The sequence below is a fragment of the Coffea eugenioides genome, chromosome 11 (genome assembly GCF_003713205.1).
Source record: "Coffea eugenioides isolate CCC68of chromosome 11, Ceug_1.0, whole genome shotgun sequence".
Lineage (NCBI taxonomy): Eukaryota > Viridiplantae > Streptophyta > Magnoliopsida > Gentianales > Rubiaceae > Coffea > Coffea eugenioides.
The window spans coordinates 37458692-37478382 of record NC_040045.1 but is presented as its reverse complement, the minus strand read 5'-3'; the positions used below and the strand labels follow the sequence as shown (position 1 = coordinate 37478382).

The window sequence follows — 19691 nt, the reverse complement described above, 5'->3', positions numbered from 1 at the left end:
ACCATAAAACTTGGGAAGTATTATTACAAATTAAGGTCAAGTTATTGAGAAAGAAGGGATGGCAACAACTTACTGTAATTTAACAATAGATCGACTCGCTTTTTCTGAAATTTATAGTTAAAGGGAACTAAACTATACCTAACATTTATCACCTGTACAAACTTTCAGAATTTTCAGCATGAAGACTCTCTTAGGTACTGAGAAAGAAGGGTACTACAATTCACGAAATTGGCATTTAGAGAAAATGCAATTTATTGATCCATATTTTTTATTTCTAATTGTAACCTTATTCAATGAGTTACTTTAACCTTTTTTTTTTTGCATTTCTTGTTACTTTTTTTTAAAAGAAAAGCCATTGCTTCTCTCTTCTCTGCAAAGGAAGAACAATGATAGAACAATGCAAGGTACGTACATAAATTCATAAAAGTTCGTTTTCAAAGTCCAAACCACAAGCAAGAATAACGTTAACAAAACCACAGAAATCAACAATGACGAAAAATAACATCCCTTTTGACAAAACACACGTCTCACTCCTGTCTTGAACCTTAAGCATTTGGTTGGTGCAGCGAGTCAAAGAAATGGATTCACCAGAATTACACCTTAGGAGTCTGCCATTTATTCACAACACAAAAACTTAAGTAGTGGTTGAAATGAATATAATCTTTAATATTAGAAGGAGATTTTGATATGTCGTGGATTTCAAGAAGATTGCAATTGAATTGTGTTAGGTATAATGGTTGTGTACCTGCTTTAAAGGTTTTGGCTCTTCAAAGAATTGAAGTTTGATCTTCTGGAGTGCTCTCAAAACATCTTTCATGTTCATTCTGTCCTCAGGAGAATATGTTGTACAATATAAACCAAGTTGCAAGATAGATGATATGCAAGCTAACTTACTCTTGACTAGTTCATCTTCAAGATGAAGTAAGTCCGCATCCATAACCTTAATCGCAAAATCTGGTACGGATTCTTCTATCCAAAGCCTTAGGCTTAACTCTTCGGTGAACATCTCATCCTTAGGCCTTCTTTTTGTAAATGTCTCCATCAATGTAATCCCAAAGCTATAAACATCACAACTTGTTGAGACCAGTCCTTCTAGTCCATACTCTAGCATCAATATTGAAATTCATGGTTAAATTCTAGTATAAGTATTTCTTCACAACCAATATGGTGCAAATGTAATATTAGCTAATTGATAGTTGAAACATTCTTGATTAACATCACATATTAGAAATTGGAGTCGAGAAGAGGTTCACACCTGGGGCAATATATCCAAATGTAGCGAGGGTCTTTGTTTGTATCACATTTTCTCCATCTCCCAGTAACTTCGTGATTCCAAAATCACAAACATGGCCAACCATATCTTGATTAAGAAGAATATTGCTAGGCTTCAAGTCACAGTGAACTACTGGAGTTGAATAACCATAGTGGAGATATTCCAAACCACAAGCCACATCTATCATAATGTCCAACCTTTGCTTAATATTCAAGATCTGACTGCCTGAATAAAGCCACTTCTCAAGGCTTCCATTAGGCATGTATTCAAGTACCAAAGCTTTAAAGTCAGGGCTTGAGCAAGCACTGATCACTTTAGTCAGATTACGGTGACGAACACTACGTAGGACTTCACATTCTGTATCAAAGCTTTTAAATGCACCTTCTAGCTGCAAATCAAAAGTCTTTATTGCCCAAGTCATCCCATTTTCGCGTACTCCCTTGTAAACCGAACCAAAGGCTCCCGAGCCAAGTAACATATCTTCATGGAACCCATTTGTCATTTGTCTAAGTTCATGGAAGGATACCCTTTCAACTGTTGCTTCCGCAACAAAATTAGTTGGAATCACAAATTTTCTTCTCCACTTTCTTATCACCAAAATTGACATGACCATGGCAAACATTGCTGATCCAACCGCCAACAATGCAAACAAGAGAGTCTTTTTCCTTGATCTATGTTCAAAAGTTTGACAAGGTTGGAGCCATGGAGCATCACATAAAGCTTCATTTGAGAGAAAAGATAGCTCCGTAAAGTTTGCAAAAGGTCCTCCATGAGGAACTGGTCCTCTTAGTTTGTTGAAGGACACATTGAAGTGTACAAGATTCTGGAGTAGCTCCAGTGACTTTGGAATTGCACCAGTCAAATTGTTAAATGACAGATCCAAATACTGTAATTCCAACATGTTCTTCATGGAATCTGGAATAGGTCCTTGTAGTCTGTTATGCTTCAAGGATAGTTCTTGTAACATCTGTAGGGCTCCAATTGTTGAAGGAATGTCACCATAAAAGTCATTGACAGATAGGTCCATAATGGTCAGTGCCTTCAAATTTTGAAGTTCAGGTGGGAAAGAACCTTGGAAAGTATTGGTGGACAAATTCAGCTCCAAGATATCGCTTAGGCTCCACAAGTTTGAGGGCAACTTAGAAGTTAAATTATTGGAATCCAGATATAGATATCTTAGGGAAGTAATGTTTCCTATGCAACTAGGAAGTCTCCCAGAAACCATATTGCTGCTCAAACTTAATCTGCCTAAGTTAACCAAATCACACAGCTCACTTGGAAAGGGTCCTTGAATTCTATTATAACCAAGCTCCACTTTCTGTAGCTCCGATAACCTTCTAATACTTGCTGGATTTATCCCTTCCAAAGCATTCCCACCCAAACTCAGGTCTGCCAAGCTGGTTAAATTTTCTATTGAACTTGGAATTTGGCCAAAAATTCCACAGTAATTCAAAGAAAGTAATCTGAGATTGTTGGAAAGATTTCCAATAGAAGTTGGAAGGAAGCCATTTAATGGACTCTCATCTAATTCCAACTCCTGTAGATATCTGCAATTTGATAGGGAAATCAAGAGGCTTATTTCTCCAGAGTTAGACTTATAAGAGAAACTGTTGCTTTTAAGATCTAAGACTTCTAGTAATCTTAAGTCACCAAGAGAATGAGGAATTGCACCAGTAAATTGGTTAAAACTAACATCTAGACCAATGAGACTTGAAGCATTTGAGATAGATGTCAGTTCAAGTACTCCACTTAGTCTGTTTCCCCCAACAAAAAGATATTCAAGACTGGGTAACATAATGCCTAAAGTTGTTGGCAGACCGCCTGAGAGATCATTTGCTGCCAACGATATTGTTTGCAATGATGAAATATTGAATAGTTTGGCTGGGATTGCACCTGTAAACCTGTTTGAATCCAGTGCTAAATACTCCAACTTGTTAAGGTAACCAATTGCCTGAGGTATCGTCCCTGAAGAAAAAAGCTTAGAAGTTATAAGATGCTTGACATGATACTACAACCTTTTAGATGGTATAGACACTTCTTGACCCTTAATTGTTTTCCAATATGAGAAGCACCACTCTATTCTTTGCCTTTAATATTTAGGCATATTCACCCCTATTTTGTGAAAACTTCGTGCGGTTATTTAAAATATCATGCCATAGATGGTAACAACTTGAATTTATGAAACTTCCAAATTCACATTTGTGATGCAATTTAAATACTAAAAGAAATGAACCACCAAAAACATAAGTGAAAAGAAGTAGAGTCACTATTGTACTACTCAGAGTATATATCAGAAAATGTAAAGCAATGCCTGCAACGAAGAAGTGAAATTTTAAAAACTACAACTTGGTCTTTAGATTAATAGAAAAAGTAAATTTGAGACATGAATTGTACTTTTTGAGACCGCCTGCAGAATATTTCTTTTCTTTTTCCCCTGTTCCCTCACAGATTCCAGAAAGTCTCATTTCAGAAATATGCACCACCCCCACCTCCGGGGGAAAGCACAAGGTATAGGTGCTTATATATTTTCTTAAAAATGCAAGTTAATATTGTGAGACATGCAATAGTTCGACTCTGCATAAGGACAAGTGTGAATAATACATACCGGTCATTTCATTGTCCCTTATGTCCAGAAGCCTAAAATCCCGAAGATTGTAAATATCTTCTGGAATTTGACCTGCACAGAAGATCATGACTGTATACTGTATTTATTTAGGATATGCACTTGCAAAATAAAATCGGTTCACTTTTCTTCTTGTCTCTTTTAAGTACTGCACTGCAAGAATTGCACTTCTAAATAATTTTTTTGAATCCAAAAAGCTGTGCGAACTTTCAAATCGTCTATGCCTTTTATGCTCCGGCCTGAGCATAGAAAACATGTATACTGCATTTGCATCCTATATATGATTAATATATGTGTTAAATGTGGGTGGAGTGTGGATTTGAAGTTTGGCCCCAGACTACAGGGGCTCAAATAATTCCCAGTCCACAATTCTCTGGTTAGGTTTGAACTTTTGCAGAATCCAGTTTTCAATTAAAATTTAGATCAAATTCGTCACAGAGTTCATGTATCTGATGGGTAAACCCAGAAACGTTGACATTAATGGAACTATAGTACCTACCTTTAAGATAGTTTTCTTCAAGATAGACTGTCTGAAGCATGGACAGATTCCAAAATTCTCTCGGTATGGATCCAGTGAATTTGTTGGTGGCGAAGGAAAAATGTTGAATCCTTGAACATTTCCCGATACCGGAAGGAATTTCACCTTCAACTTGGTTGATTGACAAAAAAAGCCCTTGGAGTTGAGGGAGATGATTGCAGATATGTTCCGGAAGGGAACCAGATAAGCTATTATTTGTAAGACTAAGTATCTCCAGTGAAGAAAGGTTAAACAAAGACGGGGGCAGAGAGCCTGTAAGTTGGTTATGTCCTATGTTTACAATACTCAAGTTCTTGAGGCCACTGAACTCGTCAGGAATGTTTCCAGTGAATGAGTTGTGGCCCAAGTTGAGAGTCTCCAGCTTGGTTACATTAGAAATCCCACATGACATTAGCGAACCCGAAAAGTTATTATATAAAAAGTTCAAGACCCGAAGTTCAGGCAAAGTCGCCAACCATGATGGAAAGCCTCCATCAAACGCATTGCTTTCCAGGTCGATGTATTTCAATCGGCGCAAATGAGACAGCTCAGTTGGAAGGTGTCCATGTAAGCTGTTATTCACAAAATTCAGCCGGACGAGGAATGAAAGATTTCCCAATTCTGGGGGTATGGTTCCCAGTAGCCCCATGTGAGGAAGCACGATGGCCGCAACTCTTTGATGGCGAGCGTTACAAGTGATTCCAATCCAGTTGCATAGAGAGGTAGAACTGGACCAGTTGGTTGGAATGATGTTTTGGGGATCTAATATGGTTGCCTTCAGAGCAAGAAGAGCATCCAGATCACGAGTGTTATTTTTAGTGGCAACAACTCTGAAACCGCCAGCAATTGTGGCAAAATGCATCACCAGCAAGGCTGAAAGCAAAAGGAAATTAGCTGCGTCCATGGTTATTTGCAAAATTTAGCTTTGTGGACTTGTGAAATGGAACCAAAAGAACACGCTTGTCATATAAATGTATAGAGGTAGAAGAAACGTCTTGGGGAATGAAGAGTCTAATTGGATTGGGACTTTTCCCAACTTTGTTTCTGAAAGGGTTTTTAACGGTCTGACTGTCAATGACTTCTTTATCGTATTTACGTCGTTTAATTAATAAAAGTATTATATTAATATTTTTTTAATAATTCAAATATCATCATGATCCTGAAAATTATTGACATATATATAAGTCAAAATCGGTATCAGTTAGATTTAAGATGAATTAACGGTAGATTTTGGGAAAATTAATAGTGAAAATTATTGGCAATTTTTCAAACTTCTATTTAACTTTCTTATTTTCTTTTTTTGTAAAGACCTTCATGCCCCAAAAGCACAAAATTCAAGATGAAATAGTATTGCATGTATTTTTTCCCCACAACAGCAATAATCTACCCTATTTCTACACAAACTTACGCTATGGGGGAAGGGGAGCTCAAGGGAACATGTATGGGGGATTTGAAGTGAACCACCATATTAGATAAGTGTACTATTATATTTTCGAATTTTTAAGGAAGGAAGAACTATACTTTTTTGTGATACGGTAGACCGGGTTTGAATCCTCAACATAGTACACAAGAGAGTTTCAAAGAGGATCTCTCTAACTATTGGACGAAATTCTAGCAAATTTTCAAACTTCTATGTAACTTTCTTATTTTCTTTTTCTGTAAAGACCTTCATGCCCCAAAAGCACGAAATTCAAAATAAAATAGTATTGCACATATTTCTTTTTCCACAACAGCAACAACTCCATGCACCCTACTTCTATACTAACTTGTACTATAAGGGAAGGAGAGTCTAAAGAAACATGTACAAGAGACTTGGGAGTAACCTGTCAGATTAGACAAATGCATTTCTAAACTCGGAAATTTTTAAGAAAAAAAAAACACTATACTTCCTTGTAATGCACTAGACGGGATTTGAATCCTTGAGACCTAGCGCAGAGAGAGTTTTACGAAGGATCTCCTTAACTGTTGGAGCGAGGCCCAATGGTTGTATTGCATGTACTTAATGCGCATGAGTTCAACTAACCTTGAATTTCCCAAGAGAAAATAGCATGAAAACTCCAGTCACTAACGCTAGAAAAGCCATAAAAGGTTCCGCATTCGTCATTGTCTATTTTGAAAAATAATTATGTGCACATGAATTTCCAGTCAACTGCCTTGTATGTCTTGCAAGGTTTGTGTTTGGATTGCATTTTCCATGATATTTCATGGAAAAATTACTGTAGCGATTTGATGTATGTGAAGAAAAAAGATAATAGGAAAATGTGATCACGAAAAACGACGTAATTTTCCGACGAAAAATCGCAATCCAAACAAGGCCTCGACGTAATGAGGCTTGGAAAAATTATTGACAGTCACGTAACATCACAATCGCGACGGACGTCGTCGGACACAGGTTCTTTGACTCTTTCTCAAATCTAAACTGAGCACTTATGGAGAGTTTTGTCAAGGATGTCATTTGAGTGAAGGGGCATGGACAGTTATAATTCGAACTGTGTTACATATTTTGAATAATCTTATATTTACCATTTTATACATATCTTCTCGTAATAGATGTAAATCTAGAATATCATTCTATGCTCCATTAAAAACATTGTCTACGGTGTCATTTGAATCTTACATTTGTTAGAATTAATTTGGTCTACTTTTGACCCTTATTCTCTGTCCCACTTCAAAATTTCCTATGAGTGATAGTCACTTGACACTGCAATAAGATCATAAAACATCTATCTTTACTTAAGACTTGTTAACAATGAGAAGGCAATCTTGACAAAGACCTGCCGTTGATGAAGACCTGTTATTCCAAGAGGGTTCTTCAAGTCTCAACTCTTTTTTTTTTTTTTAAATATTTTAATATATTTATTTTTTATAAATAAAAATTTGAATGGGTTCGACTATAATGACTAACACGGGCCAAGTCTCAACTATACTTCTCTCTTTTTGCAGATGAGAACAGGCTATTAGTATTTTTGGGGAACATAGTAGCCTAACAACCAGCACCTGCAGTCGAACACTAATGACTTCATCCACAGATGATTCTTCCCGCGAAAGTGTTAATTAATTTGGAAAATACCGGGTAAATAACTCCTATTCAGGACTGTACGCAATTTTGTGCAGCGAAATTTCATAATCGAAATTTCCATACAATTTGATATTTGATTTTGATAGATGTTGTTGTGTGCTTGATTGATGAACGAACAATATCACACTCAAATAATTAGCTTTCGCTTATCAAAGTTACTACATCTCGAATTATCATCACCCATGCGTTGAGAATTTTAGGACTTGCCATTTCGAAAGACAATATTGATGAGGTTGCATAGGCTATCAAGTTCTTATGATAAGTGAGATATTCATGAAGGCAGGAAATTAATAAACTGAAATCTATTCTACTGCCCTGGATTCATGCCTTGTTTATGCTGTCTTACATCTCAACTCTGTCTCTTTCTTAGATGAGTTACAGACATTTTCACTGAAGATCATGTCCATAGGACAGTTCCAGGATCTGACTTGCAAGCTCAAGATAATATGCACAAGATACAGTGGGATAACTATGTAGACAATTAAGAACCAACATATTCTTTGGAGGAAAATGCAAATTGTTGTGGACATTGCAAGTAAACCATTGTTAAAAAGCTACCTGAATCAGCAATGCTGCATCAGGAAATACAGAAAATGACATCCCTTTTGAGGGAGGAAAAAATCTCACTCTTGTCTTGCACTTGAAGCATTTGGTAGGTGCACCAAGTCAAATGAAAGAATTGACCACAATTACACCGTATGCCACTGCCATATATTCAGAACAGAAAAGAATTAAGAGTAATGCATCGATGAATTTTTGTTTTTTGAATAATTATCTGATATGTCATGAATTCCAAGAAGAAAATTTGCAATTTTTAGTTATCTTTATATAACAGTTATATACCTGCTTCAAGGTTTAAGCCCCTCGGAGAATTGAAGTTTGATCTTCTGGAGTGTTCTTAGGACATCTTTCATGCTCATTCTGTCCTTAGGAGCGTCAGGTGTACAACATAAAGCAAGTTGCAAGATAGATGATATGCACGCTATCTTATTCTTGACTACTTCATCTTCAAGATGAACTAAGTCCACATCTATAACCTGAATCACGGAATCTGGTAAGGATTCTTTTACCCATCTCTGCAGGCTTAGTTCTTCAGTAAACATCTCATCCTTGGGCCCCCTCTTTGTAAATGTCTCCATCAATGTAATCCCAAAGCTATATACATCACAACTTGTTGAAACCAATCCTTCTAGTCCATACTCTAGCATCAAAATTGAGTTAAAACTTTTTGTCAAGTTCAAGTGGTGATACAAGTTCTTTGTTTTCCTGAAAGTTGAAACATTACTTGAGTGACATCAAAAGTTAGAGATTGGATTCAAGAAGAGTCACCTGGGGCAATATATCCAATTGTAGCGAGGGTCTTTGTTTGTACCACACTTTCTCCATCTCCCAATAATTTCGTGATTCCAAAATCGCAAACATGGCCAACCATATATTGATCAAGAAGAATGTTGCTAGGCTTCAAATCACAGTGGACTACAGGAGTTGAATAACCATAGTGAAGATATTCTAAACCACAAGCCACATCTATCATAATGTCCAACCTTTGCATGGTATTCAAGATTTGGTTGCCTGAATAAAGCCATTTGTCTAGACTTCTATTAGGCATGTATTCAAGTACCAAAGCTTTAAAGTCAGGGTTAGAGCAAGCACTGATAACTTTAGTCAGATTACGATGACGAAGACTACGTAGGACTTCAGATTCTATATCAAAGCTTTTAAATGCACCTTCTAGCTGCAAATTGAAAACCTTTATAGCCCAAATCGTCCCATTTTCACGTACTCCCTTGTAAACTGAGCCAAAGGCTCCCGAGCCAAGTACCATATCATCATTGAACCCATTTGTCATCTGTCTAAGTTCATGATAGGATACCCTTTCAAGTGTTGCTTCCGGATCAAAATTAGTTGGAATCACAATTTTTCTTCTCCACTTTCTTATCACCAAAAATGAAATGACCATGGCTAAGATTGCTGATCCAAGTGCCAACAACACAGGCAAGAAAATCTTTTTCTTTGATCTATGTTCAAAAGTTTGACAAGGTTGGAGCCAAGAAGCATCACACAAAGCTTCATTTGAGAGAAAAGATAGTTCTGTAAAGTTGGCAAAATTTCCTCCATGTGGAATTGGTCCTCTGAGTCTGTTGAAAGACACATTAAAGTATACAAGATTTGAGAGTGCTTCCAGTGACTTGGGAATTTCACCAGCCAAATTGTTAAATGAGAAGTCCAAATACTGTAACTCCAACATATTCTTCATGGAATCCGGAATAAATCCTTGTATCCTGTTATGTTTCAAGGATAGTATCTGTAACTTCTCTAGTGCTCCTATGGCTGTAGGGATATCTCCATAAAAGTCATTAACAGATAGGTCCATCATGATTAGCTCCTTCAAATTTCCAATTTCTGAGGACAAAGAACTGCTAAAAGAATTTTTGGACAAATTGAGCTCCAATATATCCCCAACTCTCCACAAGCTTGAGGGCACAATAGAAGTTAAATTGTTGGAGTCCAGATAAAGATATCTTAGGGAAGTCATGTTCTCTATGCAACTAGGAAGCATACCAGAGACCATATTACTTTTCAAACTTAAATGGCCTAGGTTGAATAGATGACAGAACTGACGTGGAAAAGGTCCCTCTATTTTGTTATACCCAAGCTCAACTCTCTGAAGGTTCAGTAACCCTCCAATAGTTCTTGGAATGGTCCCTTCCAAGGCATTTCCAGACAAATTGAGGTCTACCAAGTTGCTTAAGTTTCCAATGGAACTTGGAATATGGCCAATAATTCCACTATTATCTAAATAAAAGGATTCGAGAGTGCTTGAAAGATTTCCAATAGAAATTGGAAGGAAGCCATTCAAAGGATTCAGACTTAACCATAACTGCTTTAGATATCTGCAATTTGATAGGAAAGTCAGGAAGCTTAACTCTCCGGAATGAGATTCATAAGAGAAACTATTATCTCCAAGAGCTAAGACTTCTAGGAATCTTAAGCCACCAAGAGAATGAGGAATTGGACCAGTAAATTGGTTAGAACCGACGTCTAAACCTACGAGACTTGAAGCATTTGAGATAGATGTTAATATCATCCCACTTAGTCTGTTTCCCCCAATAAAAAGATCTTCAAGATTCGGCAACATAACGCCCAAAGTTGACGGCAAATTGCCCCAGAGATTATTTTGTACCATCGATAATATTTGCAGTGATGAAATATTGAATAGCCTAACGGGAATGGGACCTGTAAACTTGTTTTCATCTAGTACTAGAACCTCCAACTTGGTAAGATAACCAATCGCCTGAGGTAGCAAACCTGACAAAGCGAGTTCAAAACTGAGATGCTTGAGGAAAATAAAAGTGAAATAACCTTCCTAAAAGCAAGCTTTAGCTTCTGACTTAGGACGTAACTTGCACATCTGCAACTATTAATATTTTGTCGACTAGGGGCTTCAAGTGTTAATTTTGTTGCAAAGGTATGGTTAATTTGGAAAAGTCTAAATGTAGGGGGTTTGAATGAAGGTTACGCATGTACTTAAATGCTTAAGTCTTAATTTATTTAATTCATAAAATAAAATATGCCTAACAACTACTTGAATTTGAACACCAGATTAAAATATTTTATCCTATGTATATTATATAAATTAATTCTAATATTATGCTTTAGTGTCATATTTGATTATATTTTCAATTATTAAATTTTATACCTACAAATTGTATATTAATATGGAAAATGTGTCTATGTATGTGTATGTGTGTGTGAGAGAGAAAGTATGCATCTATATATGAAAATTTTCCTGTTTGAAGGGGAAAAAAATGCATATTTTTGTGTTAAACTCTTTAGTCTAGAGGCAAATTTCTCTTCTTCTAATCTCTTTTGTCCTAGTCGAACCATCTTTTAGTACAAGTTAGTTTAGGAGTAGGTGTAGTGTTAGATGTTGATGATTGACACAAAATTTTTTTTAAAAAATACTGCATACAATACAAAGAGGATTATGTTCACAAGTGTGCTTTGAAATAGAAACTGTAAGAGAGATATTGATCTAGAACGTTTGGGGGCATAACTTGGTAAATTCACTAGTGGGTTCAAGTCGTCAGATCGTGCACGAAAAGGCTGAAGAAAAGAAGCGTGTGCGTGTTCCAACTCAAGAATCAGTGCCAGATCCAAAGAAGGTCGGTGCAGGATCTCAAGCAAGCTGGAATTTTTTTAGTCTACCTAGCACCATGTTGGGCCAAATCTCACATCCGCCAGGCGAGAGTTATTTAGCAATATTTGTGTTTTCTCACTTCGGCCGGTGGTTGTGGCGATAATTTGTCGGGGTGAAGAGTTAGAAGCTTAGAATGAGATCTGCAAATCTAGCTAAGAGCTAAGCCTCTATTTCATACTCTGGTTAACAACAAAAGCAAGGGATGGGAGACTCATTGAATTTTTTTTAAGGCATATTTGGCATTAAATTAGCAAATGAGCAATTAGTGATTTAAGGTTTATTTAAGTTTTTGTCGGTATCATTGAACGGGTCCATTTATCACGTAATGGTTGTATGGGAGCAGGGAGTCATTGGAGGGATGATAGTGATGGTGGTTGGAAGCAAAAGGTGAATTAAATTTAAGAGATGGCTAGATATAGAGGAAAAACAAAATGCCATGCCAGTTTGGTTGTATAATAAAGTCATATAGAATGGTGAATTCGGATTCTTTATGTTACACTGGCAACTATTGAACAACACTAGCTTAGCTTAGTCCGATGTTGGCAATTCATTCTAATTTTTTGATTCTAAAATGAACTGATCAGATTTGCTGAGTGAATTTGCTTTGAGCTGGGCCATGCATATGAATGACAATGTTCAATGAGACACATGCGTTTAGCTCTGCAAAAGGTGGATGACATACCAGTCATGTCAGTATTGGCTAAGTGAAGAATCCTCAAATTTTGAAGATTATGAATATCGTCTGCAATTGGACCTGCACACAAAAATCCAGGATTCCCATAAGTTTGGAAAATATACTTTTCTATACTTAGATACGTTTGGTCAATGGTTAAAAATGCTCTTGAATGCATAGTTTTGTGAAGCATACGATTGAATATACATATGTTGGATGTAGGTCAGGTTTGCGTTTGGATTTGGCTCTTGGTCCATGATTTTTGGCCCCAGATTATGGCCAAACCATGATTCTATGCTGGGTCTACGTTTGCGCAGGTTTAGTTATGGACAAAATCCGTACGCAAAGACACAAAACTATCATGAATTTGAATGAAATCCAAGCCATTAACATACCTTCAAGATAGGTGTTACCAAGACGGATCCTCTCAAGCGCAGTTAGATTCCAAAATTCTTTGGGTAAGGATCCATTGAATTTGTTGTAGGATAAGGACAAGTTTTGAAGCCTTGAACATCCTCCAATACCAGAAGGAATTTCGCCTTGAAGTTGATTGTATGATAAATAAAGCCCTTGGAGTTGAGAGACATGTTTCTTGCAGATATCCCTCGGAAGGGAACCAGATAAGCTATTGCTCGAAACACCAAGTTTCTGCAGTGACGAGAGGTTAAACAAAGACTTGGGCAGAGAGCCTGTAAGCTGGTTAAAATCCAAGTTCAGCCCGATCAAGTTCTCAAGAGAGCTGAACTCGTCAGGAATATGTCCCGTTATTGAGTTGTTCGGCAACAGGATAGTCTGCAACTTTGTTGCGTTGAAAAGCACACCTGACAATGAACCATAAAACTTGTTATATCCCAGAGATAAGTACTGAAGTTCAGATAAAGCTCCCAACCATGAGGGAAGCCTTCCGCTAAAGCTGTTGCCTGCCAAGCTAATGTATCTCAATCGGCGCAAATTAGACAGATCCGGTGGAGGTCTTCCGTGCAAGCTATTATTTGGCAAATTCAGCCGGACCAAGAAAGAAAGATTTCCAAGTTGGGGAGGTATGGTGCCGATTAGGCCCATGTTCGGCAGGTCTATGGCTGCTACTCTCTGATGGCGAGTATTACAAGTGATTCCGATCCAGCTGCACACAGAGGCAGAACTGGACCAGTTGGTCGGGAGGATCCTCTCGGGATCGAATACGGTTGCCTTCAAGGCAAGAAGAGCATCCAGATCACGAGTATTGCCTGCGGAAACAACTTGGACACAAACCGAAGTTGGGGCAAAATGCAACAGTACCACCAAGGCTGCAAGCCAAAGGGAATAAGCTTTGTCCATAGTTATTTGCAATATTTGGATCATGGACCGCTGAAATGCAACCAAAAGGGGGTGCTTGTTTGATAAATGTATAGAGGCAGAATCTAATTCTTGATGGTGCACACAAGCAGCACTATATGCAGGTAAGTGATTAAAGCCATTGTTTAATGCGTGAAAGGTGTAAATTTATAGGCCAGCTTTGGATTAATTCAACAACCACACTGTGATATTTAAATTTGGAATACAAATCTAAATTCAAAGAATATCAATTGTCAAGAAAAAACTGAGATATGTTACAAGTTTTACGCAAGGAAATCAAAATTCAAGAGAGACTCAAACGATTTTCTTACATTAAAGGAAAGCATAAATATTTCTTGTCAATACTGTTGTATTAGATTAATTTATCGTTAAAAAGTAATGCTATAAAAACTTTTGCATTGTGCTTAGAGGCTTAAATGAAAAATACAAATCATCATTATATTATACTATATAGAAAGCACTATGAGTCTAGGTACTTTAGAGTGTAAGTGTAAGCATTGTTATGATCTTAATTTTTATTATTTCAATTATACCCTTATTAATCGATGCTTGAAGTTTCATACTATGCTCTTTTGAGTTTTTAATTTATTATAATGATTAAAATTCATTGTATCATATCTATTGATGACAACAAAAAATGTTAAGCATTAGAAACTAAGTAGGATCGGATCTTTGTTTTCAATCTGTCCAAAATACCCTTCTTCCTAATAATTAGATTTTTTGCATTTCAATAATAGCAATAATTGTAGTAGTTAGAAAAAAAATTGTAACCTTAATTAAATTACTTTGAATTAAGAAGACAATAAACAAAATATAAGATTTCAATTAGAACCAACAGTATTCTTAATTCTATTTGTCCCTAACTGTATTGGTAGGCCTGATGAAAAGATGGGGACGGTTTTCTTTAGATAGTCAATGTAGAGAACTGTTAATGACACCATTGAGGAATTTCCATGTTTCCATGGGGGAACCCCAGAAGGGGCCAAAAGCGCGATCAGCCCAGATGACAAAGCTATCATTTCCAAGAAAAGCAATAGAGAGCTCAACTATGAATTGGTGAGAGCTTCACGAGTACTCCAGATAAAGGGAAAGACGAGAAAGAGTATCAAGACTGGCAAACTTTGAAACATGACAACTTCTATAGGGTATATTAATATCAAGGAAGGATTGACATAGATGGACATTGCAAAAGTTAATTGTAAAAATTTTTCCTTCCTAGGGCTATTACACCAAACATGGTTGTTTTTTACAATGAAAATCTTTTGGGATGTGATGACAAAATCCAAATGTTGAATTTTACTTTCGGATTTTAGCCTGTCTAATGAGCATAGATTTGTCGAAGCTCAGACCAAGTCTTTACGGGTGCAATAAATGGACCCTAATGGTTGTTGGGAAGGGGGGTGGACCTCAACTTCTAGAATTTGAAGAGTCCACACGGTGGAGGACACCATCACACCAATTTGACAGCGAACCACAACCAGAGATAAATATGCGTCTATATTTTATCTTTCAGCTGAGATGAATATGGTTAGGATAGAGCTTTAAATCAGTCGAGTTGAACTTGATTAGGGTAGAATAATACACAAAAATATCATACAAAATGCCTAGGGAGAAATGTACTTTTGGTTCTCAATGTTTGATCTATGCCCCAAATTAGTTTCCATTATTTCAGTAAAAAAAAATCTAGTCCCCAAAATTATAGAATTTATTATCAGTCAATTATTCATAGTGCCAAACAATAAATTTGAGACTATCTATAAGAAATTAGTGGGATGAATAAATGAAATAAAAAGTAAGAAAAAAAAGGAAAAAGAAATTTAATTAGCTTTACAAGTTTTCTATTATAAAAAATGTATTGCACATCTAACACAATGACTACCTAATACACATATCATTTCATTTTAAAACCCTGAACATCACTATTATAATTTAAGGGAATATAAGGATCCGAGTCCGAAACATTGGAGACTAAAATTGCAAAGTCAAAGCTGCTGAATAACAGCAATTTGATTTTTACCATTATTCATTATTGATTTTTAGTTAATTGTTCTAAGTGTGTCTAAAATAAAAAACTTTGAAAACCAAATTTATTTTAATCGAAACTTTACATCTAGTTGGCACATAGGCCAAACATCATGGATCAAAATTGCACTTTTTCCCTTTATTTCATTCCATGAGTTGAGTTGGAAGACCATCGGATAAGTAATTTGGGCGACCGACGGGTGCATTTGGTTATTTAACCAAAAGATAAACGTAATAAACCCACTTACACTGTAGACCATATTCGTATAAGAGTTTCTAGTCAACAGCCTTCCTTTCAGATTTATTCATTTTTTTTTTTTGTAAGCTCCTTTTCATTTGATAGATGAGCAAAAATTTACACAAGTATGAGGGGCATACCCCTCAATCATATACAGAAGATGAGCAATCAAGCCTCTGTAAAAACAGCAGCTAACTCTATAATCAAAGTATTAGACTACAAATCCCATCAAGGACACCTAAAATTGATAAAGGGACACCTAATTCCATACTAAACTGAAAATTCTCCAATTTCCTTTCCGTATTCCTCCATCCTGCCATAATTCTACGTAAATCCTTTAACACCAACTGCACAACATAATCAGTAGTATATAGCAGTTTTCGAAACACTTGCTTGTTCCTACTGCGCCAAAGATGAAAAACTACTGCAGCAAAAGCTAAATGTCTCACCATGGTTCGTAGTCACGGGTTGCAGTCGTGTCGCGGTCTTGATTGTTCCACATCCGTCGTGGCATGTCGATTGAATATCGGATAATACGCATATTATAGCACATAAAAATTTTCAAAAAATCTTAAAATATTACTAAAATTAGAAAATATAAAAAAAATGCATAATATGAAAAAAATCCAAGTCAACTCCGAGTTGAATTGGATTTATCGGCCGATACCATGTATTACGGATTCGAATCGGCTAATATCGGCTAAGTCAGAGTGACTTGCCGTGAATATGATAATATCCGCGATTCGAGAATTGATATCGTATTGGTTCCCTCAGTTCCGGTTACAACTCAGCCAATTCGTATCAGAATCGGCCGATATTGCTAACCATGTGTCACACACACAGCTGCAGAAGAGTTTTTTCGAGGCATGCTTTACCACCTACTGGAGTTCAACATCCCAAGTATTAACAAGTATATAAATCAGGCATTTGCTCTGTACTGCTTCCCATACTTGAGCTGAATAAGGGCACTCAAAGAAGAGATGGGATAGAGTTTTCTAAGATCTCCAACAGAACTCACATGATGTAGGAACTTAAACAGGAATAGTTTTACCAAAATAAGTACGGCAACGTAACAAAATAGGACTTTTGGTTACTTATAGCGGTAAATACAATTTGCATGGTTACAAAACCTGGCTCAGCCTAGCAATCGAACCATTCAACCTGGTGAACCAGCTATAGGATCGAACTAGGTCACTAATTAGATCGGACAAGTAATAAAACTATCGAGCAGTGAACAACTTGGCAATTCAACTGGTGAATCGGGAAAAAACTGCAGGTTGAACCACCAACTTAAAAATTTTATTATTTTTGTAATTTAAAATATATTATTATATTATATAATATAGCAACTGTCCAACCTGCGGTTGAACAACCCAACTGGTGGTTGAACTAGAAGCCCGTTGAACTGGTCAAGTCGAGGTCCGGGCCGAGTTTTATAACTATGGCAATTTGGTCAACCTAACAAAATAAGGACAACAATTGACAGGTAATGTGTAAATAAATCTAATTAAATCGAACACCCTTGTGTAAAAATTTATTTGATTATTTTATCAGACTTGAAACTGTATTCAAGTTTGGTTTCTTTATTTATTGAGCTGAGCCCGGACAAGTTTTTTATCGAGTGGAACTTGAGTTGGCCTCAAGTAACTTGAGTTTTGTACCTATAAATTTCAAATTTATGCTGATCGAGTGAAGTTTGAAGCAAGTTTGAACATTTATCAAATGTAATGTACAATTCAAACTTAGTTTGATTAGTTAGCGAATTAAACTCAAACAAAGTCTTACCGAACCGAATTCAATTTGATTATCGAGTAATTGGTTCATCTTTCAGGACAGAAGTAGTTTTTAATTGCTGTGTACTGCTTTTGTAGGGATTTAGAGTTTTAGACAAGAGCAGTTTTCTCCAACTTGTCTTTCCACACAATGAATGCCTAAAGACAAAGCAGGCCTATGTGGTGTGTCTTTTGTGAGACAATGGATGGCTTAGGTGTTGTTTGATAATCCAATTCATCATTTAAATTTAATAAATTCAGATCTTAACATGTTTAGATGCGTTTGGTAACAAAAATAGAACATTTGAATTAATTAAGTTCCACTGAATTTCTTAAGCAAAACTTGCTCCAAAAAATAAGTAATAAGCAATTCACTTATCACTTAATATGATATATATTTAAATATATCAGATTTAATACTTAACAATTTAGTAAATTAATAAATTTAGATTTCCAATTTCAAATATTAGTTTTCAAACTTCAATTTATTAAACACACCCTTAGATTAATACTGGCCCATAGAGGAACAAGACACTTCTCCGTGTCTTCTCATCTTTTGTCCTCCAAAAATAGACTAAATAGGGCCCTATGTGGTGTGTGTCTTTACGAGACAGTGAATGCCATAGACTAGTAGGATTAGGACGCTTATCTGCATTTTCTCTTCTTTTTTTTTATCCTTCAATTTATTTTTGTATTGAAGTTTTCAGAGACATAATAATTTTAGCTTGGCTTGGATTAATACTATCAACCCTGGAAAATTGTTATACTCAAAATTCAATTCCAGATAGAATACTAAAGCACCGGAGCTGTCTATGATATCAATTATTCTACCAAACACTCAAAAAGCAGAAGAATACCTATGTTTTCAAGTTCGAACTGGGTATCAACTCGATAAAGCCCAAAGTTCAGGGGTTGATGGGTTCGATCGGGTTTGATCGGGGGTTGAATCGAATGACGTCAAAAATAAAAATTATTTAAAAATTAAAATATTGTATGTAAAATACCTAAGATCATGTTAATATTAATAAAGATATATTCATATATATTTGATGTTTCAAATGTATTTAACAAGAAAATACAAAGAAATTAGAATGATCAAGTAACAATTTATATTATTTTAATGAACATTAATAAGTTTAGAATTAAAATTATGGATTTGATTGAAAAATAATACAAACTTTAGGACAACATTTATAAAGTATGAAATATTTGAGATATATTAATAGTTTTTAACAACCTAAGGGTCAGAACATAATAGTGAAAATGCTTTGACCCCACATCATAGTTTCCCATTTCTTCCTCTACTCCTGATGCATTCCATAGAACACAACTACCAAAGTTTCATCTTCCTTTTTCTCCTGCCACTCTACAACTCCTTTCTTCTTTTTCTTCTTTTTTTTTTTTAAATTTCATTTTCATTCTTATTTTATTAATTATTTATAGATTAATCTTCTATACACTGACAGTGTATACACTTTCACCATTAGATGCATGACACATAATCTGAATTTAAATTTGAACTCAAATATTGTATGTGTGTCGTATATCCAACCGTGATAGTGTTTACACCGTCAATGTATATAAGATTTGCTCATTATTTATTCTCAAACTCATGAAATATCAAGCTTTTATCTATTTTTTTCAAACTTTTCTCTTTCTGCATTTTTTGGGTCTTTTCTTCTTTTGAATACAAGATCTAAAAAAAGGTTAAAGCATTGATTTTATGCTTGAATTGAAGTGCAAGAGTGAAAATGGATTTGTAGAGGGGAGAAGAGCTAACAAAGATTTGGAGTTAGAGCTAAGGAAGGCAAAAAAATTCAACAAAAAGGAAAATAAGAAAACCCGATTTTTACCGATTCTTCCGATTTCCGGTTAAACTTGATTTTTGGTCGCATTTGACTGGTTTCTACCAATCCAAGTTTTTAAAATAACTTGGACCAAACACTTGGCTAGTTCTC

General features: G+C 35.9%; 3 protein-coding genes across 3 annotated transcripts; all 3 read right to left on the bottom strand.

The window, feature by feature from the left end:
* Positions 1–409: 409 nt before the first annotated feature.
* On the bottom strand, positions 410–5317 carry LOC113752497 (putative leucine-rich repeat receptor-like serine/threonine-protein kinase At2g24130). The gene is made up of 5 exons (XM_027296610.1): positions 4396–5317; positions 3879–3950; positions 1256–3238; positions 746–1104; positions 410–608 (listed from the first exon to the last, which is right to left on the bottom strand). Exons 1-5 carry the CDS (start codon positions 5315–5317, stop codon positions 594–596), a joined length of 3351 nt encoding a protein of 1116 aa, XP_027152411.1. The 3' UTR covers positions 410–593.
* A 2981-nt stretch (positions 5318–8298) lies between these two features.
* LOC113753963 (receptor kinase-like protein Xa21) lies at positions 8299–10621 on the bottom strand. Its single transcript, XM_027298242.1, has 2 exons — positions 8822–10621; positions 8299–8693 (listed from the first exon to the last, which is right to left on the bottom strand). The coding sequence occupies exons 1-2, from the start codon at positions 10578–10580 to the stop codon at positions 8341–8343; spliced, it is 2112 nt and encodes a 703-aa protein (XP_027154043.1). The 5' UTR covers positions 10581–10621; the 3' UTR covers positions 8299–8340.
* A 1231-nt stretch (positions 10622–11852) lies between these two features.
* LOC113752496 (LRR receptor-like serine/threonine-protein kinase GSO1) lies at positions 11853–13683 on the bottom strand. The gene is made up of 3 exons (XM_027296609.1): positions 12762–13683; positions 12376–12447; positions 11853–11872 (listed from the first exon to the last, which is right to left on the bottom strand). Exons 1-3 carry the CDS (start codon positions 13681–13683, stop codon positions 11853–11855), a joined length of 1014 nt encoding a protein of 337 aa, XP_027152410.1.
* Positions 13684–19691: the final 6008 nt, after the last annotated feature.